This window comes from Mus caroli, chromosome 15, assembly GCF_900094665.2.
Source record: "Mus caroli chromosome 15, CAROLI_EIJ_v1.1, whole genome shotgun sequence".
In the NCBI taxonomy this organism is placed as follows: Eukaryota; Metazoa; Chordata; class Mammalia; order Rodentia; family Muridae; genus Mus; species Mus caroli.
In genome coordinates this window covers 84389273-84417194 of record NC_034584.1, presented here as the reverse complement: position 1 = coordinate 84417194, position 27922 = coordinate 84389273, and the positions used below count along the sequence as shown (strand labels likewise).

General features: G+C 40.0%; 1 protein-coding gene across 4 annotated transcripts in view; it reads left to right on the top strand.

Annotated features, from left to right (window-relative positions):
- Positions 1-27922, top strand: part of Cpne8 (copine 8) — a 187679-nt gene that overhangs the window by 144752 nt on the left and 15005 nt on the right. For all 4 annotated transcript variants that reach the window (XM_029469851.1, XM_021183655.2, XM_029469850.1 and 1 more), the window contains 3 exons: positions 6322-6368; positions 12179-12360; positions 20286-20413. In XM_029469851.1, coding sequence (XP_029325711.1) covers positions 6322-6368; positions 12179-12360; positions 20286-20413 — 357 coding nt within the window. The remainder of the gene's footprint in view (positions 1-6321; positions 6369-12178; positions 12361-20285; positions 20414-27922) is intronic.

Genomic DNA, 27922 nt, shown 5'->3' with positions numbered 1-27922 from the left:
TTGTAACTCTTTAGCAGTGTTCTCCTGTATTTCTTTAAGTGAGTTATTAAAGTCCTTCTTGATGTCCTCTACCATCATCATGAGATATGCTTTTAAATTCGGGTCTAGCTTTTTAAGTGTGTGTGGGGCGGGGGCGGGGGGGACGGGACCCAGGACTGGGCGAGGTGGGAGTGCTGCGTTCTGATGATGGTGAGTAGTCTTGGTTTCTGTTAGTAAGATTCTTACGTTTGCCTTTCACCATCTGGTAATCTCTGGAGTTGGTTGTTATAGTTGTCTCTGGTTAGAGATTGTTCCTCTTGTGATTCTGTTAGCCTCTATCAGCAGACCTGGGAGACTAGCTCTCTTCTCTGAGTTTCAGTGGTCAGAGCACTCTCTGCAGGCAAGCTCTCCTCTTATAGGGAAGGTGCACAGATATCTGGCATTCGAACCTCCCTCCTGGCAGAAGATGAAGGCCCGAAACAGGACCTGTCCCAGAAGCTGTGTTGCTTCGGCCTGTCACAGAAGCTGTTAGCTTCTGTAGTCCACACTCTCACCTGCACAAACTAGTCTCTAGTCTCCGAGGGATCTGGGTAGCAAGATGGCTCCCCCAGATGCTCTGCCAAAGCTCTCCCAGGCAGGGTGGACACCTCTCCTCTGGCAGGGAAGATGCCCGGATGTCTGGATCCAGAAAAGGGATCTGTCTCAGAAGCTGTCTTCTAGGGACCTTAGGGGTGTCCGCCAACTCTGTGCCCAGGTGACCCAGTGCTGGTGCCAACCAGAAGGGACTTGTGACCCTGGTCAGGCCGGGTTTCCTGCTTTCCTAATGCTGTCTCAGGTCCCGCATGATTGGATTGGAACAGAAGTTGTGTTCCACTCACTGGTGGTTCTAGATTCTCTAGGGGACCTTGGGGGTGTCCGCCAACTCGGTGCTCAAGGTGACCCGGTGCTGGTGCTGACCCGAAGGGTTACAGAGCATTTTTGGTGTTATCTTGGATTAAGCAGGTCCAGTCCATAATAGCTGAAGTGTCAGGAAGGAAGTCTAGCATGGGAGGTCAAATTCTGGACAACAGTCTCTGAGGCTCTGGTAGCTTGATCCAGAGCTTGATCAGCACAGTACACTCTAGTGTTCCCAGCAGTGTGTCAGATTCAGATGCTGAAAATCAGAGTCAATGACAGAGACACTAAAGAATGTACCACTCAAGAAGTGCCTTTCGAGAGTGGTTACAAGAGAGGTCATATGCTCTGCTGAGGAAGACATTCAAAGGTGAAGTTGTCTTCCCAAGCTATATTTGAATCTCCATTTGTATGGAAACCTGTTCTTGTCTGGCTGATCATGATTCGTACAGACGAAGCAGGACTTCTCAGTTTTGTTTTATGTGTATGAACGAACATTTTGCCTGCATGTGTGTCTGCCCCTCACATGTATGCCTGGTGGCCTCAGAAGACAGAACAGGACACTCATTGGATGACTTGGCACTGGAGTTACAATTAAATGTAAGATGCCATGTGGGTGTTGGGGACTGAATCTAGGTCAACTGGAAGAGCAGTTTGTGCTCCAAAACACTGTGCCCTCTCTCCATCCCCCAAAGCAAAGCAAGAGTTTTAAAGATGAAGCACTACTGTTTGAATCAGGTGGTTTTATGTTTATCAGTTAATTACTTTTAGTTTAAAGAAAAAGGAGAAGCTGAGAAATACTGGATCAGGAACTAGGCTGGGTACTAGTGCTTACGACTTAAGGGTCAGAGCAGGTAATGGAACCAAAGGATAAACTAGACAGCATGTTAGGAAATCAGGGCAGAAGCATGGGTCCTGGTAGCCTTCCAGATAGATAGACTCAGATTCCAACAGTCACAGAATATAAATATGTGTTTACCAAAATTAGACAAGGATGAGGGACTCCACCTTCAGGATTCATAGTGTTCAGTTTGTGCAACCGAAGAGCATCTTTAATTGGTGAATAAATCCCAACAGTGATAGCTAGTACACAGGAACAGCTATAGATGTCTGAGAGGCTATCACTCTGGGCCATGTGCACAGCTCTTTCCATTGCCCACCATGCCAGCATATGTTTCTGATGTTTACAGCTTCAGAAAGGTGGGAAAATAAAATAGGAACGCTCGCTGAGTGTGAATCCTAGAGTCTGTAAGATGTCAATAGTAATGTTCACCCTGTGCCAGGCAACCTCAATTATGTATTCCAGAACAGCACAGCTCAGTGAAGTTCTTGAAATCTCATGTTCTCCTGTCTGTTTTTTAAAACAAAACTGCGTGCAATATTCCAAGGACTTAGACATGATCCTCATAGGGATATCCCACCAGGAGCCATCTTGTATGAATTTGTGTTTGATCCTTGGTCTCTGATATTATGCTCTGAGCGCGATGAAGCACGGAGAGGGTGGTGTGGTTACTGACAGCCGGTTTGGCTTACTTGATGGGAAAAGATCATTTTTTAAAGTCTTCAAAAACTCTGCTTGTAAAGGCTGTGAGCCTCGCATCCACCATCTTTAAGAAGTCTTTACTATTTTGTAAACTTGTAGACTGTGACGATGTATGCCTGTTAAGCATACATTGTACTTTGTACAGATGTACCCAGGAGCAGTGGGGGTGGATTCACTGATAAGATGGTGCACAGTTCTTGTTGAGTTTAGTAATGCAATGTTGGAACCATAAGCCTGGTAAGTTCAGAGATGGGTTTTCCTTGGCTTCCATGTCTTTCTATTACCTCACCAGCTCGTGGCAGTTGGAAGATGGTTGTTGAATGTTAGAGTATTTCTGTTTTGTTTTATTTTGATACAGTTTTTACGATAAGAGTAGGTATCCTGTCACTATCAACAGGTGACTTGCGTACTCAGGCATAATCTTTTCTGATCTGAACACACAGATGAAGCAAAGCAAATGACAGAAAGGAGTCCATGAAAAGTAGGAATTAGTCAAATCACGTCATCAGTAGCCAATAAATAAACACTAAGGATTCCTCCAGCTTCTCTGTTCCTCCATGACTATTAGTAAGTTGCCCTACTTAGCATTTAGTGCTAAGTGCATCAATCGTTTATACTCTTGTCCTCAAGGATCCTGACCCTTTGGTGGGCTAAATAACTGGCCTGTAAGATCTCTCTCTCTCTCTCTCTCTCTCTCTCTCTCTTTCTCCCCTTCCCTCTCTCTCTGTCCCTCTCCCTCTCTCTCCTCCCTTTCCTTTCTTCCCCCATCTCCCTCCCTCCCTCTTTCTGTCTGCCTCCATCCCTTATTCCCTCCCTCCCTCCCTCCTTCTGTCTTTCCCTTCTTCTGTAAATCAATCTCCATGTGTCTCTCTCCTCTCTCTCTCTCTTTTTTCTTTGTAAAAAAAAAAGACATTACATCTTTTTTTTTTTAAACAATCGATGAATGTTTTGTGCAGAATCTGTTTTGTGTTTGGGTAAGTTACTTTAGTTCTAAATATTTCTTCTTTCTGTCTTTGTTCTCTCATGCCATACAGGTGTATAGTTCCCAGGGAGTTAATAGCCACAGCTTTTCTTTGTAGCTTTGTTAGATGCAACTGCTTTTGAAGGTCCTTTCTTGCTGTGACTGTTGCAGTTTCCGTTCTGAGAGCAACTTAAGCTGTTATATGTCGTGCCTTCTGTCACCATGAATAGACAGGACCATAGAATTAAACTACTCGTGAGTGTGGAGGTGCAGTGAGCTCTAGTGTGCGGAGAGAAGTAGAGGGCTGCTGAGATGGCTCTCAGGAAAAGTGTTTGCTGCACACACCTGAGAATGTGAGTTCACCCTCATTTAAAAAAAAATAATAAAGCCATGTACTGCAGTGTACTCCTGTCACTCCAACAATGGTGGACTGAGACAGGTGGCTCCTGGGGAATTTCTGGCTTCTGCCTGAGCTCCAAGTTCAGTGAGAATTTATCTCAGAAAATAAAGTGGAGGATAATGAAGCAGTATTAACCAAACACACAGAATGGGTGAACACACTCACACACAGAAAAATGAAAAAAGGAGGGGGAGGGGAGAGAGAGGGGGGGAGATCAGCATCAACAGAAGGTGTCTGTTCCTAAAATCTAAGGAAATTTGATCCGAAACGTGGAATTCTAATTTGGTATTTAAACTATGCTAAAATGATGTGTCTTCAAAGCTCTGGGTTACCTCCATCCTTAACAAGTCCCTGTTTGAATAAATGAGAGATATGCAGATGCTTCTGAGATTCGTATTGATAGCATAGTTGGCAGAGGACAAATTTACATTAAGCATATGATAATGTCCTGATATATTTGTGACTGAGGATATCTGTCCTTGGGAAAGTGTCAATTTACATTCTGATGCTGGCTTTTGTTGTTGCTATAGAAAGTCATTGAATTTTGTGAGCATCATTTTTCTCGCGTGTAAAACAACAACAACAACAAAAAAAATACAGAACTGAACTGATTGTCCTTTGCAAGTTATTGTTAGATTAACAGATAACGTATATAACTGGGCATCATAACGTGTGTGTTTAATATGTATGTCATTTTCATGGGATATATTTTATGTGTTCAGTATCCCCCTTGTCTCTTTCTGTTATTGTTCTGTTCTTGGGAACCTGCCCTCCCCATATTGAAATTTGCCCAAGGTCACAAGTGAGTTTCGGAGACTCAAATCTAGTTCTTTCAGACTCAGCCCCCTGTTTCTGTGTCACCTTGTCACCCTGCATTACATCCTTTTGGCGCGACACACCAGTGGTTTGGGGGTGGTTGCTCTTCTCAGCCCCTCACAGGGAGCCCGATATCTGGAATGTTCTCCCAAATGTCTCCCTCCATTACTTCTCTGAAAGTCGTACTCATTTTGATTCATGCGGATCAGAGTGAAGCTCCCAGGGAGCCTGTATTCTTAGCCTCTAAACCTGATTTCTGCTCTGAGTAAAACGTTACTGAGTGGCTATAAAAGGAATCTGCATCGACTGTGTTATACCTAAATATGAAAGGTTGACCGTTCCTAAGGGAGGGGTATGAATTTAATTCAATCCCAGAAGTGAATGCAGGAGTTTTGAGACTGAATCTGAAGAAGGCAAGGTCTGCTTGTTAGGGTAATAGGAAGGGCCTGATGTTCTAGAGTCAGAGACCATTGATGTGTAAGCCTCATCCCTACTAGTAGGAATGCCATGATGATGATGATGAGGAGGAGGAGGAGGAGGATGACAACCACCACCACCACCACCATCATCATCATCATATGATAGCTCCAGACTTTGAATAGTTCAGTTTGCCAAGAGTATTACTTTTCACAAGAAGTGCTGTAAGTCTTTAAAATATGCTAAATATGTTCTTAAAACACAAGCTTACTTTTCCTTTCTACTGAATTTCTGTTTAAATAGCACAAGAAAGGGAGACTCGCAGATACAGTTACGTGTCACTGTGACTCTGAGACTGCCTCTGACTGTGGTTATGTTATTGGAAAGCAAGGACTGGTATCACGAATGTAAATAGTCATACGTGTACCCAAAAGTGAAATGCCCACCCTTTTAGTTTATAGTAGAACAAGAGAATTGCAGGAGGGGAGGAGAAAGAGGAGAAGGTAAAAAGAAAGAAAGAAAGAAAGAAAACAGCCCACTTATTTAAATGAGAACACAAACTGACCAAGTGAAATAAATTTATGCATTGACTAACTGCTGAAAATTTATATATGTAATTTTATATGAGTATATCTTATATATGTAATTTAAATATATATATAATTTATATATACATATATAATTTAGATATATAATATGTATATACCATATAAATATATATTCATATGTGTGTATATATGAATATATATGTATATATACATATGTGTGTGTATATATATGTATTATGTATATATATATATATATATATATATGTGTGTGTGTGTGTGTGTGTGTGTGTGTGTGTGTGTATGAAATGTGGAGGGTACCATGTCAGCTTGTTGTAGAATGCCACTTCAGCTACATCAGTTTTCACAAGCATAGTGGCGGGTCCCATCTCCAGGGCTGGTGTTGTAGAGGTGTTGCAGTGTTAGAGGTACTTTTACTGATGGTTTCTAAGGCACAGTTACCAGTGAGTGCTGGACTTGAAACCTCACAGTTGCTTGTGTGCACTCTACACTCAGCCACTAGCAAGGTTCCTGAGCTCAAAACCAAGCCACTCTAATTCAAAGGACATTTTTATTCTACAGGACTAGGACAACAAAGATATTTCTAACACACTTGCACTTAGTACACACTCTCTGCCTGTTTGACATGGTCTGATATATATTACATTTGTTCAGACAATTCATGACTCTAAAAGTGTAACACAAACGAACGACAACCTCCCTGGTGCGGTTGCTTACTTGGCATTGTTGTTTGCTTGTATTCTAGAACGCAGATCAACTTCACGGTGGCCATTGATTTCACAGCATCAAATGGTGAGTGCTACCACCCGTGTCTGGTACGTGTCCCAATTAAGTGACAAGTTTTTATTTTCATTAAAATTTCATATTATCTTTCTTTACTTTAACCTTCTACAACCGTCTAGACATGTGAAATTCACTTGAACTATCAAAAATACAACAGATTAATTACATGTTGATCCACTTTATTATTTTGTATTTCTTTCAAAGGAATAAATTTTTTAGATGCAGTGAAGCCCCTTCTGTATCTGAACCATTTTCTCAAGCACGTCTAACTATAGCTCCCACTCAGCCTCTGTGCGTACTTACTCCTGTAAATGGGGTTCAGCCATAGTTTTTTAATCACGTTTAAACATCTCTACATCTAATTCACTAAATAGGATTGATGTATAATGCTTTGGTATGGACATTAATGATTCATGTAAAAATATTTTAAGGAGGGTCTGGAGAGATGTCTCAGGGGTTAAGAACACTGCCTATTCTTCCAGAGGTCCTGAGTTCAATTCCCAGCAATCACATGATGGCTCATAACTTTATATAATGAAATCTGGTGCCCTCTTCTGGGCTGCAGGCATACATACAGTTAGAACACTGAGTAAACAATCAATAAATATATCTTTAAAAAATATTTTAAGGAGGAAAAATAATGGAGATTTAATGTTATCCCGAACCAAGTTTATATTTGAATGGGATGACTATTTGAATCGATTATATTATATCCCAAATTATTATTATCTTTTATCATTATTATCTCCTATTTCGTCTATTACTATTTGTATATGTGTATCTGTAGGGTGCACATGTGTGAGAATGAGTGGACCTATGTCAGAGCCCATGGACAGAGGTCAGTGGACAACTCTTAGAAGTCAGTTCTGTGAATCAGTTGTGAGATCCAGGCTTACACACCTACCGCTGTTAACCACTGAGTTATCTTGCAAGCCGTCATCCTTTAATTTTGCCAGAAGCTGACATTAGTTGATATTTGCCTACAGGTGGCTTCCAAACTACCAAAGTTAGAACGGTTCAACTTTACACGGCAAGAAGGCAGTGCAGTTTCATTAGTGGCTCTGCTCAGGACTTTTCATCTAATCATCTTCTTGAACTTAGTGGTACTATGTGATGTTTATTCTTCAGTGACATCAAGCCGCTGCAGCAGCAGCAAGATGCAGCTCCCTGGGTTACAGGATCACTCCGAAGATGGATGCTGCCCTGTGCAATTGAGAGTCACTCAGATATGTTGCAGGATTAGGAGTGTAATTTACAGTATCTTCAGTATCCACTGTGTTTATAAGATTATGCCTGTCTTAGTTAGGGTTACTATTGCTGCGACAAGACACCATAACCCAAGCAAGTCTGGGGGAAAGGGCTTTATTTGCCTTGTTCCTCCATAGCACTGTTTATCATTGGAGGAAGTCAGGACAGGAACTCAAACAGGGCAGGAACCTGAAGTCAGGAGCTGATACAGAGGCCACGGAGAGATGCTGCTTACTGGCTTTTTCTTCACTGCTTGCTCTTTTTGTTTGTCTTTGTTTGTTTGTTTTGCCTTGTATTTTTCAAGACAGGGTTTCTCTTTGTGTAGCCCTGACTGTCCTGAAACTTACTCTTTAGACCAGGATGGCCTTGAACTCAGAGCTCCATCTGTTTCTGCCTCCTGAGTGCTGGGATTAAAGACGTGCACACCTGCACCACCCTGCAATCAGCCTGCTTACTTACAGAACCTAGAATCACAAGCCCAGAAGTGTGCCCACTCATTGAAGGGCAAGATCCTCCCACAAAAATAAGTAATTAGGAAAATGCCTTACAGGCTTGCCTACAGCCCAGTCTTATGGAGGCATTTTATTAGTCGTGGCTCCCTGCTCTCAGTGGACTCAAACCTGTGTCAAGCATAAAACAAAGCAGCACACCGCCCTCGTGTGTGTTGAGGAGCCTCTGTAGATTTTTTTTTTCCTAATTACTCATTGTGTCTACAGCTCCCGTACTGTCTCTTTAAGTTTCTCTTACATTAACCCACCTTTCACAGATATGACTTTTAGGAACCCATCAGCATCCAAAATGCACCTAAATCCAACCTTCCTCCTGTTCAAGCTTGCAGAGTTGAGCAAACCCAGTTCTTCAAGACAGTTTATGGACAATGCGTTGTTGACTCATTCATACAAAAGCTAGAGCTCCAGCTAACAAGGACAGTTCTACCAGCTCACCTCTTGTCCTGTGTGCAAACTTATTCTTCAGCATTATGTCTTCAGAGAGTGATCTTGACTTGTGTCTAGCAATTACGGTCCATACAAGTAACTCTGCTTAAGTCCAATGGGTCGAAATAACTAGGCCTTGTCCTACTTGTGGATTTTAGGCCAACTAAGAGAACCAATTGTCTATTCAGCAGAAAGACCCTGCCCGCCATTGACACTCACTTGAGATAATGACAACCCAAACAATGTGTAACAAGCAACCAAATTAGCAATCAAGAGAACTACCTACACAGCTTATCTACTGAACATCCTCCACTCCAAGAAGCCTCTTGGATAGAGTCTACCAGATATTTAAACAGTAGTTAATGCCAGCCTTTCACAAGCTGTCCCAGAAAACAAAGAAGGAAGGGCATCTGCCCGTTCCCGCTGTGAGGTCGTTACTAATCTGATGCCCCCCCCAAAAAAAAAAAACAACAAAAACCCCGAGACAATGACGTCATTTAAAAAAGAAAACTTAAAAAGAAAATCACCTTTTATGGACACACGTGCATAAAAATACTCAGTAAAATAACTGAAGCCAGCAGCGTATGACATATATCATCTGCTCATTTTTTCTCCAGTTTTCTCATATTCACACTACCACATGATATTACTCAATTTTTCAATATTAAGAGTTTGAAAATGAACCTCTCCTATGGTACTGAGAAATTATTTGATATATTTCTTTTTGGCATTTATTATTAGATATTTTCCTCATTTACATTTCAAATGGTATCCCCAAAGCCCCCTATTCCCTCCCCCTGCCCTGCTCCCCAACCCATCCACTCTCGCTTCCCGGCCCTGGCATTCCCCTGTACTAGGGCATATGATCTTCGCATTTGATATATTTCTACATGTCTGTGGTATACACTTTCTAACCATGCAGAGAAAAACTACGAAAAACCTATGGTTAACATCACCCTGAAGGGTGAAAAACTGGATGATTTCTCTTTGAGGTGGGAAACAAGACAAGAATCTCTGACATTTTCCTGTCCACATTGTACTAGATGCTATTGTTATGGAAATTAGACAAAAATCATTTAAAATATTGATACTGGAAATAAACAGAAATAAAACGAAACTGTTTTTGCAGACATTCTGTATATGCAAAATGCCAACAAGTGCACTAGAATGTTTTATAACTTGTCATGACTCGAACAACACCATAGGACAGAAGATAAATGTAAACATCACCTCTTTTCCTGTACTTTATCAAGAAAAAAAAATCACACAATGAAAATAGGAAGATAATTTCACCTATGCTAATATTTTAAAAAATAAAAGAAAACAGAAATGCATTTAAAATTACATATAAATTTTATAAACTGAAGACTATATTCTCATAAGAATGTCAAGAGAAATTACATATCAAAATTTAAAAATTTTCTTTTGGATGGTAAGACCATCTTCCTCCAGGTGATTGACAGATTTGATACAATATCAGAATCCAAAAGGTTGTATTTTAGAAAAGGAAAACTTTATTAAGTTATGTGGTATTGCAAAGGTTGAGAAAAGCCAAAGCCAATGAGAAAGAAGAACACCAAATATGATTGGATGGAAAAAATAATGGTATTTTTCACAAGCCATGCACAAAGGGAAGAAAAAACAGACATGCTCCAAGCTGTTAATTAGTAAAATTTTCAGAAAAGAAAAGAAAAGAAAAGAAAAGAACAAAAAGCAAACAAACAAAAAACCCCTAAAAGTAACAACCAAAAAACAAAAAGCAAACCAAAAGTAAGAAAACAAAATGACAAAATGCAGAACAGCCTTGATGGCTGTGGGCGTGGCATCCAGTTCCTACAGGTGACACCAAGGACACGCTCAATGTAAGGAAAATAAAGTGAGTGGTATCCAAATGACAGCATTCATGTTGCAAATCATACTATCCAAACAGACCACAAGCCAGAAGGGTAGCAAGTAAGGTCTGTAAAAACTTTAATAATTCAATAAAAAGACATTCAGAACTTAAAAGTAGGCAAACGGAGACAGCAAGATGGCTCAGTGGATAAGAGTGCTTTCTGCCAAGCTTGAGTTCGAACCTGAATGGTAGATGGAGAAAAGCAACTCCCACAAATTGTCATCTGACCTACACACACACACACACACACACACACAATGTCACATAAATAAATAGATAAATATTTAAAATAAAATAAGAGTAGGCAAATAATCTGAACACACTTGTGGGGAATTGCAGGCTGGTCTCCAGTTGAGGTTAGGCCTGAACCCCAAAAATGGTGATAATTCACCTTCATGACATGGTAGGTGTTCCATCATGCTCCTGGAAATCTGGCCCCTGCCTAAGTTACTGCCCCCCAAAGCCCCCACAAAAGAAGCATAGACAGTCTCTGCTCATCAAGGCTGCGCTCACTCTTGAAAGTGTTGGGAATTTCTCTTCCCCCATCCCTCTCTTCCATAACCCTGGTGGCTTTAGCAAAGTAGCTCCAGGAATCCCAGGTAAGGCTGCCCCTTGCCACCCCCCGAAGAGTGGGTCAGAGACTTGAATGCCCACCCAGGGATGAGTGGAAGGTAGATAGTATCTCTCCCACACCTGACAGACCAGAGAATAGGTAAAACTCTGGCAGGGTGTGGGTCTTCCCCTTCCCCAGGGCATCCCCTGGGGCCCTCCCCTTCCCCAGGGTATCCCCTGGGGCCCTCCCCTTCCCCAGAGCATCCCCTGGGCCCCCTTTTTAGTTCCAACACACATTCTTGCTCCAAATGAGATATAAAAAATTATTCTTGACATACTTTGACTTCAGGGTAGGTAAACCAGAATTATAGATGGATACCGTCCCACCTCCATGAAAATGGCAAAAACCAGTTTGTTGACCAAGATATGGTTGAGAACTAGAGAAACTGGACCCTTCGCAATACTATGGATGTTGATTGTATAACTGCTTTGGAAAACAATTTGGCACTTACTCAAATTGTAGTATTCAGAGTCAGCGTATAAACCGGAAATTTCACTCCATGGTATATATCCAAGAAAAATGAAGACATATAGCAAGAAAACATGTATGGGAATATTCTCAGAAGCATAGTGGCCAACAAACAAACAAACAAACAAACAAAACAAAACAAAACAAAAACCACTTGTTAAGAGGTTTGTGAGACATGAAGTCAGATGTTCAGTCTGTGATGGATTTCTTGTTATTATAATCATTGATACTATTAGTTAAACTCCATGTCATCCAGCAACGATCATTTTCCATCTTCGTAGGCATTGCTGAAGGCACAGGGCAGATTCCGACAAGGTCACAGACTCGAGGAGCTGAGTATTTTTAATTGGCAGTTTTGTAGAACAGAACAAAAGAGACACAGGGGCAGGGAAAGGAAAGGCAAGAAGAGCCAAAAGAAACAAGAAATAATGTTTGCTGTTTATGAGACATAACTAAAAGAGAAAGTGAATTCAGGACTAGGTGAAAGGTACAGTGAGAAAGATGGTATAGAGTGAGGAGTCAGGTCTGGCCAAAGGTGTTGCATAGGGACACACAGGAAATGATAATTATGAGTATTGGAACCTGAAATAAAAAAAACTACGATATTGTTACAAATCTGTCACCTGACAAAGTTACGTTTTAATCCATTTTCTGTCCTTAGGAAACCCTGCCCAGCCGACTTCTCTCCACTATATGAACCCTTACCAACTGAATGCCTATGGAATGGCACTGAAGGCTGTAGGAGAAATCGTTCAAGATTATGACAGCGATAAGATGTTCCCAGCCCTGGGTTTTGGTGCAAAGCTGCCTCCAGATGGAAGGATATCTCACGAGTTTGCCCTGGTAATGATGCATTAAAAGTATTTGAGGGCTTGAAAAAAACCTCACCTGCCAGCTATTTCAGTATTGATTTTTCTGTTTCTCCTCTGAATGTGTAGGAGGTCTTGTTGACTCTAAACCCTTCTCCGTTTTCATAATAGTTCACTTAGAAGAATGGCCATCCTATAAAAGACAGATTATCACTAAGTCTGCCTAAAGAACCTTCGTCATGCACAGTAGGTCTATTCTGGGTATTCATCACTACATGACAAATGTCCCTAAAAGTGAAGAGATGTAAAATAACACAGGTGTGTTAAACCCATTCTCTATGCATCAGGACGGAGATCAAAGTATAACTGGATAAGCACAGTTGTTCCTTTGTTCCTTTGCCTGTTTTAAGTATCAGGCCTCAGCCTAGCTCAAGAATAATCTGTCTAAGGTGATGTTTCTGAGGCTCCCTTCTGGATATTGGTCCAGATCCCCGGGTCTTATGTGCATCAGGTGTTATGTGGCGGATGTATACCGTGATGGTTTCTTTGCCTGGGCTCATTATCTGATGCCTGAGATGGGACGGCTGAGGCAGCTGGAGTTGCCTCTTACACACAGGTTATCACTGGCTTCATCCTAGTATAGCAGCCGACTCATAGCATTCAGATCTCCAACAGGTCGTCACTTTTCTTGGGTGTTCTGGACTCTGGGTCAGAACCCCCAGACCCATTAGATCACAAGCTTAGAAGCTCTAAAATGCTACACTATTTTTATGAAGTGAATTAATGATGCCAGTACAGGTTTCAAGGTAGGGCAATTAATTCTGACTTCACAGTGGAAAGACTATTGAGGGCTGCGTGGCTATCTTTAACTGATTATCCTTCTGTATGCCTGATAAAAGGAGTAATTGTATTAAACTAAATGAAGTTATTAATTTTCCATGAAAAGTCCTCTTCCCCTTTGAGTGTTATTATTCATTTCTCTTTCCCTCTCATTCTGGCCTCCTCTGCTTCTCCTGTCTTCACATTTAATCTGTGGAATCAAACCAATGTTGTATTACACTGTTAGGGAAGGTTTAGAGAAAATTACACCTAAACCAGATTCTTTAAAACCCAGGTTTTATTTTAAGACAAATATTGCTGTGATCTGAATGCATCTTAATTAAAGTTCTGGTGTTGCAGGTATTGACAGAACTAAGAGACAAACTTACTAAGAGATGGCAGTTCAGAATCCAACAGGATCGCATCCCAACCTTGTTTTTCTGTCTTTTTTGCTTTAATTGTTTTGTTTGTTTGTTTGTTTGTTTTATTAGATTTTTTTTTAATTTACATTTCAAATGTTATCCCCTTTCCCCATCTCCCCTCCAGAACCCCCCTATCCCATCCCCTCTCCTCCTGCTTCTATGAGGGTGTTCCCCCACCCACCCACTCCAGCCTTCCCACTCTGGCATTCCCTTACACTAGGGCATGGAGCCTTCACAGGACCAAAGGCCCCTCCTCCCATCGGTGCTCAACAAGGCCATCCTCTGCTATGTATGCAGCTGGAGCCATGGGATCCTCCATGTATACTCTTTGGTTGGTGGTTTAGTCCCTGAAAACTCTGTGAGGTCTGGTTGGTTCATACTGTTGTTCTTTCTATGGGGTTGCAAACCCCTTCAGCTCCTTCAGTCCTTTCTCTAACTCCTCCCTTGGAGACCCTGTGATCAGTACAATGGTTGGCTGCAAGCATCTGCCTCTGTATTTGTCAGGCTCTGACACAGCCTCTCAGGAGACAGCCATATCAGGCTCCTGTGAGCATGCACTTGTTGGCATTCACAATAGTGTCTGGGTTTGGTGACTGTATATGGGATGGATCCCCAGGTGGGGCAGTCTCTGGATGGACTTTCCTTCAGTCTCTGCTCCATACTTTGTCTCTGTATTTGCTCCCAGGAATATTTTGTTCCCCTTTCTAAGAAGGACTGAAGCATCCACACTTTGGTCTTCATTTTTCTTGAGCTTCAGGTGGTCTGTGAATTGTATCTTGGGTGTTGCTCCCCTTCTGGGTCTCCCCTCCAAGAGTTCACCCCTCTCCTTTGCCTCTGAGAGGGGTGCTCCCGGACCCAGTTCTGTCACCCATCCACCCACCCCCATCTCACCACTCTCACATCCTCCTTCCCTGCGGGCATCAAGCCTCTACAGACTAGCCCCTGTATGCTCTTTAGTTGGTGGTTTAGACTCTCGGAGCTCTGAGGGATGTAGGTGTCTGTATACACCTCTGCTCTTAGCCATTATTAAACTATAGCTCACACATAATAATGTGTAAGATAATGTGTTTTCTCAATATATGCACATGAATATGTGTATATATATATATATATATATATGCACATGCATATGCATGCATGTGCACATATACATGTATACAAACGTATGTACATGCAAACACAGATGAATACATGCATACACCCATATTTGCATGCTCACATATATGTCATGTGTACACACATACATGTATCACACACAAAAGCTTTTATATGAACAGTTAGTCTTTCCCCACATGTTTTCATGAGTATCTGTTCATTTCTATATTTCTATATTCATTCTTGCTTTTACATTACATCACCCACACAATCTTAGGAAATTAATTATAGGGAAGGAATCATCGTTTTCTTCCCTGAAATAGTCCACTCATCACACTACCAACATCATTTAAAAGTAAGTATCTTTTGGGGGTTTTCATGTGTCTCAGAGAATTAAAATCTTCCAGAAACTTAAAATATCATGAAGTCACTTGGGTGAGGCTCAACAAGGGCTGGATCTATTTTAAAGCCCAGAGAAGGGGTGATTTTGTTCAACTAAATGAGCTTAGTGATTTCTTTCTACATAGTTCTCACCTTTGTGCATAAATTTCGCCTTTTATCTCCTTTTCTCCTTCTTCTTAACCCTTATTCATTATTGAAGCCCAATCCATAAAACTGTCTGTCTACTGCTAAGAATGAACTGTTCATTATTTGACCTGTAAGCTCTCCTTGAAACCCAATTCAAAATTCCCAAGATAGCCATCATAGCCTGTGAAATCTATGAAAAGAAATGGCCTTGCATGTTGTTAAAGAAACAGGAGTAACATTGAGTCTAATGGTAATAAACCAAAGATAGTATTGCATGGTGGTTATATTTTCTGTTTTCAGAGCACTTTTGTCTTCCTGGGTAAAATAAATACTACTTAATAAGTCTTCCCTGAGATAATAACATACATACAATATCACTGTAATCAATTTTAAGAGACAGAACTTGATCTCCTGCAAACTTTGTTGAAGAAATTAGTTTTAAAATCATTTTATAACTTCTTACAACTTAGTCATTAAGGATGAAATATAATCTTTGTAACAGCTAAAATGTTTTAACTAATCTGATTAATACAAAGCACATATTCTTAAAAAGATAAGACTTTGCATTCCAACGCATTCTTATCATCCCCAGATGTGAGGAAATCTTGGGCCACTTCTTATGGCAGGAGAACTAATTCAGAAAGCCGCCTTTCAGCAATCCATGGTGATAAGCAAAACATACAGTGGCTGTCTTTCCACTACCAAAGGAGGGAAGATGGTGACCTTGTAGTTTCATTTCCAGGGGAGGAGAAGAAAGAGTTCCACAGAAATACAAGCCCCCAGTGAAAAGGTGAAATGAAAATACTGTTCATAGAACTAGCTTAGAACTATCCTAGTTTGTAAGTGCTCCCTTAAGGCAGATATATAATACACTTTCTTCTATGCCTAAAATCAGTAATGAGTTTTAATTTTAATTAGCTTAACCCTTTCAAGGGAAAAGAGCATCATAAAATCTTATTTAATAGAAGATAAAGTAGGTCAGCTCGGAGCTGGAAAGATGACTGAGTTAGGAAAAGTGTTTTCTGTGAAAGCTAGAGGACCTGAGTTCAAATCCCTAGCCCCCATGTAAGTAAAATCACCAATAGAAAGCTGGGCCTACTGGTCTACCCATAATCCCAGCACTGTGCATAGAGACTGGAGGATCCCTGAGGCATTATAGCCAGCTAGGCTAGCAAGAAATGGTGATGTCCAGGATCATCAGAAAACCCTATCTCAAAAAATAAGGTGAGTTGCTACTGTAAAAGATAACCAATATAAATATCTGGCCCAGGCACATGTGAATGCACACACACAGCCACACATTCACACCTATATACATCCAATCTAGGTAACATCCAATTAATATCAAAACCAACATTTGTGCGTTAAATGGTAAGTTTGTATATTTTACGTTTTAGATGTGGTATGTATTAATTTCATAATGAAGAGATGTTTTATTATCTTACTATAATCTTTTCATTTGTTCCTTGATATTTAAATACATGTATACGATATATGTTATTATATCCACACCCGCTCACCTCTTCAACATCCCCCATATCAACATGCCCCTCTCAACACTGAGGAAAACTGACTATTCCTCCCTCAGCAGCCATCAGCTGCCAATAGCTCCTCGGTGACTTTTGTGGTCTCTTTGTCATCCATGCTGGAATGTTGACAGGCTTGGGCTTGTGAAGGTCTTGTGCTGGCAATTACAGCTGCTGTGATTTCAGGAGTGTAGAGTGGTCCTGTTACATTCAGAGAATACTATCTTGAAGAAGTCCTCCCTCCCACCCCCAACCTCTGGCTCTTACAATCTTTCAACCCCTATTCTGTGTGGTTACCTTAGACTCTGGGGAAGGATATTTGATATAAATGTCTCACTTAGGACTAAGCCATCTCCAGTTACTTATTCTCTGCATTTGGACCAGTAGTCACTCCCTGTATCAACTACTATCCAGTGTGGAGCTGGGGAGGGGGAGGGGAGGTAAAGGGGGGCAGAGAGAAGCTTCTCTGCTGAGGGCTGAAGAGCTGTACTAGTTTGTGGGTATAAAGATAAATATTTAGAAGGAAATTTTGTATCATGTCTATTTAACCAAATAACAGTAGTAAGCTCTCTTCAAGGGCTTGTGACCTTTCCATGTTATGGATGAGGTACGTAGTAGCAGGTGTGAAGTTCCCTCCTGTAGATCAGCCCTTATAACCAATCTAAAAGCAGGTGGTTACATCCATAAGTGTAATACCACTATTACATCAATGGGTATAGCTTATCAGGCCAGTTGTTACTATAGCTTGCAGAGTTCATAGCCAGATAGTAGTGGGAGATTGTGTTTGCACTCTCTGAAATAAATAAATAAATAAATAAATAAATAAATAAATAAAAACTAAAAACATGTTAAAGAGTCAAAGGCAGGTTCTCCATATTGGAAAGAGTGTGTAGCATTTGGTTTTTCTGGATGGTGTTTTTAAATTAGTTTTGTTTGCTTGTTTTTCATTTTCATATTGATCATTTTTCTGGTTCTGTGAAAAGGCACTATGATCGAGGCAAGTTGGAGATAAAAAGATTTGTTGGGGGCTTACAGTTCGAGAGGGATAGGAGTCAATTACTATCATGGTGGGGAGGCATGGCAACAGGCAGGCATCATGCCAGGGCAGCTCCCATCTTAAACTATAAACAGAAAGCAGAGACTAGCATGTGGCTTTTAAACCTCAAAGCCTTCCTCTAGTAACATACTTTCACCATATCTCCTAAGCCTACCCAAACAGCACCACCAACAGGAGACTGAGAATTTGAACATATGAGCCTGTGGGGACATTTATATCAAACCATCACAGTTTTAAAATACTGTATGTGTTAATTAATGAAAATATTTTAAAAATATATAAAACCGATAGGGAAGAGTGAGAATAAATCCCTTGTTCATAAACAACAAGATTGAAGGTGTTAATCACATCTGGCTTAGTTTCTAAGCTCCCTGTCTTTCCGAAGCATTGGCTGTTGTCATAAATGGTGACATGAAGGGATTAAGGGATCAAGTCCTCAAGTCAGACTTCTAGAGTCACGGTTTATACCTCACTTGCGTTATGTGACCTCGGATGAACTAACAACCCAGTATGTCCATGTCTTTATGTGTTAAGTATAATAGCACATTACTGAGCATTTTATCTGTTAAAGTTTTATACTCCAACCTTTCAGAATATAGAATTCAATAAGCTTCCGTTGTAAATGACCAGTTATTGTGACTTTCTATGAAGAAATATGAATACTAGAATTGCTGATACTTAAATATGTTTAAATCATTGATGTTTAAAATTATGCTCCTTATGTCTTTGCATTTATCTATAATTTTATGTGTAGCCTACTTCCAAAGGTGAAGCTAAATTGTCCTTACTTGAGAAGACTGCTCTTTGTGCCTCAGTCTTAGCAGATAGGGTAGAGGAGAGACCATGCTGAAGCTACTGAGACCTTGTGCTGCTCTCTTTGTTTAGTCATTCTGGGGAAGTTGGCTGCCATACCATTGGAAACAACCCTATGGCACATTCATGGGCTTTGTACTTTAGCTCACATCAGGCTTTTGAATAAGTCACACTAGCATCTTCACCTGGCACAACATCATGCACTCTCCTGCTATAGAACAGCTTACCTGAGCTTCTCTGGAATTCCCATAAATAGAGGAGACGATGAAGATTTCTGTTTGATGCCAAGATAGAAAGGAGTAAATGCTGTAGAAATTTTTAACCCCAATCTGGAATTTCTACCCCAGTTAAAAGGCACACACAACCTTTATATTTACAATAAGCGTTAATTAGCACAAGAGCTGGGCAGGTATGTATTCCCTATGCTATTATGTCTATTTCCCAGCCAATCATTCCATTATATAATGTGCCATGTTTCCTATGGGCTGCTTTTAGCCTACCCATATGGCCATGTTTTCATGGCTCACCTAACCTGTGGTAGCTTCCTCTTCCATTCACCTTCATCAACCCCTTTTGGTTCTGACCCCAAACCTGGGAACCCTAAACCCTGCCTATACCTCTTCTGCCCAGCTATTGGTGGCTTTCAGCATCTTTATTCACCAATCAAAAATAACTTGGGGGCACAGTCACATAGCGTCACTTGCGACTCTCTCGTCTCTGGGACACCCAGGTTTTGGGGCACTGTACTTAGCATTACAATACATAGCAAAAGACCAAACCTCAATAGGCAAAGCACTAGAAACAACCCAGTAGATAAATCAGTAATTAACAGGGTCTTACTTGAATAACTTGTGAAATGTGGACCAGGAATTAATCTTGACAGTACCTGGGCATGGGTGATGTGAGAAAGAAAGAATGTGGTCTCCATGCCAACACTGTTCCCAGAATAAGGACTTGCTACTAACCAGCTCCATTCACTTGAACTACATGGATATCCTCTTTGAATCTTTCTCTTGTTTTTCTATTTCTCACTTCAAGTTATATTTCTTATGACCCTTCCACTAGGCATAGTAAGGCAGCTGTGGCCTGCAAACTGTATACATAGCAAATATATTTCAAGTGAAACCAAATTGATAACATTTACTTTTTTTCGGACTGTAATACCCGATTAGTACCTATATTAAATTGGGAAAATGTAGACTATGTTAAGGATATGGAGTAAAAAAAGCACTACATACCTAACCACCCAGAGATAAATGCAATTATCTTTCATTTTCTCCTTTATAGATTTTAAATAAAGTCTCTATATGTACACAAACTTATGTGGAATTTGAGATGCCTTTGATTTTAAAATGTCTAATGTGCTTTTCAGGTCATTTTGAATTTTTACATCCTCTCCTCAAATTATATATATATATATATATATATACATACATATATATATATATATATATATATATATATATATATATATATACATATATATACACACACACACATTTTTAGATCATAATATTGTGATCTGCATAATATCTATTGTTGACTAGTGAATTCATCAGTGTGTAGGGTTGTTATTATAAAACTTTTAAGTTCAAATTGTTTTCTGCGTGCCATCGTGTATTAATCTATCTTTTTAGCTGGTTTTTGTGTAGACTAATTGTTTTGTTGTTGTTGTTTTTGCTTTTTTACTTTCTACAAGAATGGCAACCCTCAGAATCCTTACTGTGACGGCATTGAAGGTGTCATGGAAGCTTACTATAGAAGTCTGAAGTCTGTCCAGTTGTATGGGCCAACCAACTTTGCTCCTGTAATAAACCACGTAGCAAGGTAAGTAGAGAGCAGGGCGGGCATTTGTGCTAGTGCAGGCTGATATACTAGATTGTTCTGAAACTACCCTATCCCTGCATCAAAATTCCAGGACCCACAGGTCTACTGCTCATCGCCTCTAAGAAAGTTAAGAAGTAGATGCAGGGTGGTCACCACCAAGGAATCAACAATGCTTTACAGAGAACTTTACATCAGCTTATTTTTTAATTATTTGTCTATTTGTTTACATTCTAAATGTTGCCACTCCCTCTTGGTCCCCTGTCTCAAAGTTTCTTCTCCCAATCTCTTGTCCCCTTCCCCACTGACAGGGCAGCCTTCCCCCATATCCTCCCATCCTAGGGCATCAAGATTTTGCAGGATTAGGCACATTCTTTTCTACTGAGGACATGCATGCCAACCCTCTGCTTCATATGTGTCAGGGGCCTCGGACCAAGCCTGTGTACGCCCTTTGGTTGGTGGCTCTGTCTTTGGGAGTTCCCAGGAATACTGGTTAATTGACACTGTCTTCCTATGAGGTTGCCATCTCCTCAAGGGCCTTTGATTCTTCCCCTAACTCTTCCCCAAGAGTCCTCAACCTCTGTCCAGTGTTTGTCTGTGGATATCTGCGTCTGTCTCAGTCATCTGCTGGGTAGAGCCTCTCAGAGGGCTGCTATGCTAGGCTCCTGTCTGCAAGCACAGCATAGCATCATTAATAGTGTGAGGGATTGGTGCCTGCTGATAGGATGGGCCAGTCAACTGGTCTGCCATCCCTTCTGTCTCTGTTCCATCTTTTTCCCTGATTTCTTTTAGGCAGGACCAATTTTGGGTCAAAAGTCTTGTAGGTGGGTTGGTGTCCCCATTCCTCCACTATGAGTCCTGTCTAGCTACTGGAGGTGGTCTCTTTGGGTTCCACATCCCCACTGTTGTGAATTTCTGCAAAGGTCACCTGCATTGACTCTTGGAGCCTCCCTTATCCAAAGTTTCTGGAACTTCCCATCCCCCACCTCTTGCAGCTACATATTTGCACTTACTCTCTTGACCCTCTAAACTGCTCTCCTGTCTCTCGCCTGATCCTGCCTGATCCTACCCCACTATTCCCCTATCCCTCCCCCCTTCCCCCATGCCCCTTCCTCTGTCACCTCAGGAGAAGCATGCACCAGGTTATATTAGGACCTGTCCTTTCCAACCAAAGAAAGTGTTTTCTTTGAAAATAATTTGTGAGCGCAAACACATTTGATGGCGATCTTAAAATGTCTAACTTATTCATATCAATGTCACGTCCTGAGGTGGCATAAAAATAGTGAGACAATCCCATTAAGGCAAGTGAAGCACTTTCTTTCTGGTGTATAGGGGGCATGTTCTTTCAACCTCTCTGATGTTAATGTAGAAGCTAATTTTATAAATTCCCAGAACTCTGCTGGTATATAGTACACGCTGCCGAAAGAAGAATTTGCTCATGACTCAGACTGCCCTTTCTGGGGGAAAAAATGTTAAAACATAAACTCTATTTATACATATCGATGTTCCATTAGCACGTAAATGAATTAGGTGTCGCTGTACAAATCCCTAAATATTCTCTGACCACTTGGTTTTCCACTGCCATCCCCATTCCATGTGACCAGAAAACTAGTGTGTTCCACTTTACATTACATGGGATGTAGAAAAATACACGAAGTGTATCTCAGCAGTCAGGGTTGACCCTGGAGTAACAAGAGATGGATGCGGTCACGTCTCCATGGTGACTCTTGTGTTCAACTTCTCAAACACTCCCTTCAATGATTTCTGTTAAAGTAAGCCTTCTGCATTTCAACCTTATCTGTTCCTAACAACAAACACTGAGTTTTAATGAAATGGCACTTAATTCCTGCCCCGCCCCCCATTTTCTCCAAAAAAAGAAAGACTGTGGTTCCCCCATTCTGTTCCCAAGTCATTCATGCCTCAATCAACTATTTGGTCATTATTTATAGTTTGAAATTTATAATTAACTTGCCTATAGGAGAAATGTTTCATTTTAGATCATTCTAGTGGATTGATGGCTGCCAAGAAAAACAGGATCAAAAACATATTGATGAAAGAGTTTTAATTAATTCCCTAACACTACCATGCATATCAGTTTTTAATAAAAGAAACACAGAAGAATGATAGAATTTATTTTATATGGATTCATGCCTAGTTATAAATATGCTAATCAGTACTTATGAATCACTTTTGTGTTTTTTTATCCCAGTAATATAAAAGTTAAATTTAGATAGAAAAAAATTTATATGCTTCTCCATTTCTATACGAAGCACAACATTGGACTAGGGAGATATAAAGTGCTTTGCCTCGCCTGCATGTGGTTCTGAATGCTGACCTCTAGAACCATGATCATGTCTGCAAACCAAGTGCCAGGGAGGGATGGAGAGACTAAAGGATGCTTGGAATTCATTGGCCATCATCCTAACGAATCCAGTGAACTCTAGGCTCAGTGAGAGATTCTGTGTCAAAATATACATGAGCCAAATGGTTGAAGATGACACCAGACATCAGTCCCTGGCCTCCCGTTCACTTCCAAAGGTGAGCGCACCTCACTCACTCACACAAACAACCACACACATGCGGAACAAAATGAGATCAATTAAATTAAACACAATAAAACAACGAATGTACAGTCTCTACATCAAGCTGTTACCATGTCTATGTGTTGCTTGACACTTTTCAAATCCCAAATATAGAAGTTATTCTTAGCTAAAGGTTTCAGCTCCTTTATTAACAAACAAAGCCATGATCTAATAATAATTTATTATTATACCTAAAATGCGAGAGAGCAGTGAAAGCTGCAGTTTTATGGCCTTTCTTTCCTGGGCAATGGGAAGTTCTATCTCACTACCTTTTAATATAAATACCTTAAATAAATGCTTTTCCCATTTTCTTTAACTTTAAAATTACGTTTAATTTTAGTTCTAATATTTTATTAAGGTAGGTAATTTATGGCTGATCAAAAATCATTGTCTTAAAATGTCATCTGCTGAAGGACAAAACTATTTGTTTCTTTGTTTCAAAACATCAGCATGGTTAACATATGCATAAGATCTGTTCATGTAGCTGGGCAGTGGTGGAGCACGCCATTAATTCCAGCACTTGGGAGGCAGGGGCAGGTGGATTTTTGAGTTCGAGGCCTGGTCTACAGAGTGAGTTCCAGGACAGCCAGGGCTACACAGAGAAACCCTGTCTCGAAACAAAACAAAACAAAACAAAACAAAACAAAACAAAACAAAACAAAACAAAACAAAACAAATCTGTTCATATACAGGTTCTTGAAGATGTCTTCTCTAGTGAATACATTTCAGCAGTAGACAGCACCAGCATCCCATATAAGAAATTAACACTCAGCAAGTGCTAACTGGTGGCAGGAGTGGACTCAGATGCTAGAGTGCTTGTCTAATATACATGAAGCTCTATGTATATCCCCAGCACTCCATAAACCAGGTTTGGGGTACGTGCATTTAATCTTATCTCTTGGAAGAGGAAGCAGTTGTTCTGAAGGCTTAGATAAGTCTCAGGTGCATATAACAAATTCGAAGCCAATGGAGACCCATCACATCATATCTCTGGAAAATGCCCACTAGCTGATTTCTGATATGCTAGTATCAGATGTCACCATGAAAGCCTATTTGTACCTAAGTCAGAGCAAATACATATCCATTTCTTGTGTGTTTGTTTGTTGTATTCTTCAAGAGTGTGTTTCCTGGATGAGCGACAGCTTGGCTGTTTATTATAAATATCTATTGGCATTTTTAATTCTTTTTGAGGATTAGCAGTTTTGTATACTTGCTCAGTTTTTGACTGATTTCGAGGTATCAAAGTGCCTCTGTGATAATAATGGGTTGTCAAAAAACCTGAAATAGAAAAACACAAAGAAATCAAATTCACAGCATTTGTGGTTCTGTATTCATGTGGGTGCTTCACACGCCCTGTTTCCAATTTTGTGCAGACCCGGAGGATTTTACTCAGTATGGTTCAAGGAAGTCACAAACACCATAAAAATGCATCTCTGCATCTCTGGATGCCTTATGTTCATCTACATAAAAGCACCTTAGCCTGACCTCAGAAGGTCCCATTGTCTAGCTACCACCGACTAGTCTAGCCCTGTTTCCCTCACTGAGAGCTGCTGTCATTGCTGGACATCATGGTCAGCCATGTTCCCCACACTTGTTCATAGTGAATATTAGTGTAACTCTGCTCCATTTTCAATTTGGCATCTTGCTGTTTGTTTGTTTGTTTGTTTGTTTGCTTGTTTGTATTGAACAGTGAGAACATTGCAGGATCTAGATAACCAGTTAAAATTATTTTTAACTTGTTCGACACTGAAATTTTAATTTTGAGGTTTCTGTAATTAATCTCAGAATCATTTGAGAAGTGCATTATGTTTGATCCCTTCCATCTGTGTGACTAGACAGTGAAATCAGAGATCATGAATCGGGAGTCATTGTTGGGGATGACATCTCTGGCAATAATCTCTGTGCCTTAGCATGGATTTATTCTTGGTCTTTGCCGTAGCTCCAGGAGGTATCAGCACTGCTTCTATTCTTGCCCCCCCCCACCTCTTGGTGGATACAACATACATGTGTAAAGTGACCATTTATGTGGGCTAAGACCCAATAACCATAATAACCAAGCCCAAAGTCATATTACTATACCTTGTACCTTTGACTTTAATCTCTGCCACAGAGGTTAAAAACATGCAGAGGGTTGGAGAGGCAGTGGTTAGAATGCTGACTGCTCTTCCAGAAGATGTGGGTTTGATGCCTATCGTGTACATGATAACTCACAACCATTTCTAACACTAGTCCCAATAGGGATGATGCCCATTTTTGGTATCAGTGCATAGATACACATACAGGCAAAACATCCATACACATTAGATAGATAGATAGATAGATAGATAGATAGATAGATAGACAGACAGACAATACAAAGAGTAAACACAGGTGGAAATAAAACAAACCTCCCCATTTTTGTAGGGTCTCTTGCTCACTTCCTCACAGAGGAACTTTGGGTGGCAACTTTGTAACATAGAATTTTCTCATTTTATGGATGAAATGTTTAAATGTGTGTCTGCCTTTACTCAGTATTAATCCCAGCACTTGGGAGGCAAAGGCAGGTGGATTTCCTGAGTTCGAGGCCAGCCTGGGCTACAAGAGTGAGTTCCAGGACAGCCAGGGCTATACAGAGAAACCCTATCTCAAAAACAAAAAATAAATAGAGAGAGAAAGAAAGAAAGAAAGAAAGAAAGAAAGAAAGAAAGAAAGAAAGAAAGAAAGAAAGAAAGAAAGAGGCACAATCAATTGTAAGAATGATAATCTAATTATTTAAATGAAAAACGCCCGAGTGAATCTCTTATCTTTTCTTCATGCCTGCTGTGTTCCTGTGCGCTAATGAAAAGCTAGAATATTTCACAAGTCTGAGTGAGCCATTTCTAAACTTTTATGTAAAATGCACTAGGAACCAGGAGAGAAACTTCAGATGAATATATTTAAATCCTGCAATTCTGACAAAGTTAATTTTTCTCTCAGATGTATCCTAGTAGTATTAACATATAAATTATAGATTGGCTGTAGTCCAGAACAGGTAGTGATATGGCTTTAATAAGAGTTTTAATTATCCAGTTCACTGAAGGCTCCATTAGGACGAAAACTTCTGTAATATAATTTGATCTCCTTGTTGCTTCCTGAAAGGAGCCTGGAGTGTGGCCCACCAAAACCTTTCTTCTTCATACCCCTGTAACATATTAATTGCTTTTATCCTAAGTATTTAATATTTTTACAAAGAGGCTAAATTAAAAAGGTTGGTAGGACGAGAATGATTTTTGTCTGAAATTTAGACTTACTCTCCAAATAAAAGATGCAAATAACAGAAACAGAGTGGTTTCAAAACATTAATTTTCAATTAATAGTCTAATGAAGCACTTGAATAAATTGGTCAGCTCTTACATAAGATGCAATTTATAATAACCTTAACTATATCAAGCCTTCCAAAACATACACATACTTTTATAGCATTCATTATGAAGTGTTAAAATTTCCTAAGTGTTATGAACAGCTAATTTTCAATGAATTTTAAGATGAATGACAAGCGATAGAGACATTTTAGGTTTGCTGTGATCTGCTTCAGTCTCTGTCCCCCTCTCCCTGTCTTTACATGCTGTGAGCACAGCCTCTCTGCTGAGGAAGATTAAGCCTGCTAAGCCATTCAGAGTGGGGGTTTACATTCACAAAACCTCACTTCTCTAATGGGCTAGAAATGTTCCATTTTCAGTGGCTTTCATTTGTCTAAAATAGAACGTAGTGTGCTTCTGCATGCTTTCCTATTACTATTTCCTCTACGTCACGTCTCACATTAATCACACAAAATGTTAAAATTCCTCATTGAATTAGAGTTGGTAATAGGTGCTTTTTTCTTTTTATTAAAGATATGACTGTTCAGATATTAAATACTGAATTCCAGCTGGAAACTGTAAGATGGCAGGTTTTTTTTTTTTTAATTATTGTTTTTGTTTTTAAGTAGAAAGGATAATGTGTTTCTCTGTTTTGGGGTTGTTCCCCATCGATTGTACTGATGTGGAATCCTTGATGTTCGTGGTCAGTGGCTTCCACAAGTGTCAGCAAATAAGCCCTGTCAACATTAATCTTATCAATAACATGAGTACAGACTAGTTTTATTTGTACCTAAGAAACCTGTAAATATTCTACCGAATCGACTCCAATATGACATGTTGTTTCCTCTCAAGATGCTCAAGCAGGATCAGTTATGGTCCTTCATGGTAGGATCAATTTCCCACTCAACATAATTTTTAAATCATTTTCTCTGTAGTCTGGTTAATTTTTCTAGAGACACAGACCAAGGTCATCTTGTTTTCTTCCCTGTCTCCTATGAGCTATGTAAGACTCACTTATTACTGGACATGAACTAGTTTATGTGGCTAGCTCTAGGCCAGTGAGAGAGTCAGCACAGGTATTCCACTATGCACACTTAGACACATGCACACATCTATACACACTCACATATACATATGTGTGTATACATATATATGTACATATATATAACACACACTTGTGCACACATGTACACTTAGAACTGTGGATATATTTTCTATTTGACTTTTTATTGAGTGAAGGCTCTGTAACATATAAAAGGATTGTTACAGTGGGTACATGTCCATGACATTTAATATATTCATTGTAGTGATACATACCATTACCTTTGTGCAGTTCAAATTAATAATTTAACCATTGCTTAATCTACAAAGTGCTGTTATATACTGAGTACCATGCTTATAATTTATACATGTAATAACAGATACTAACATAATAAATTTCCTGTGACAAGTTTCAAGAAAATCAAGTTCTGATGTCTTAATTATCCAAGAGCTTAAACATTATGAATTGCTGTCAGAATATGTCTTTTTTGTTTGTTTGTTTTGTTTTGTTCGAGACAGAGTTTCTCTGTATAGCCTTAGCTGTCCTGGAACTCACTTTGTAGACCAGGTTG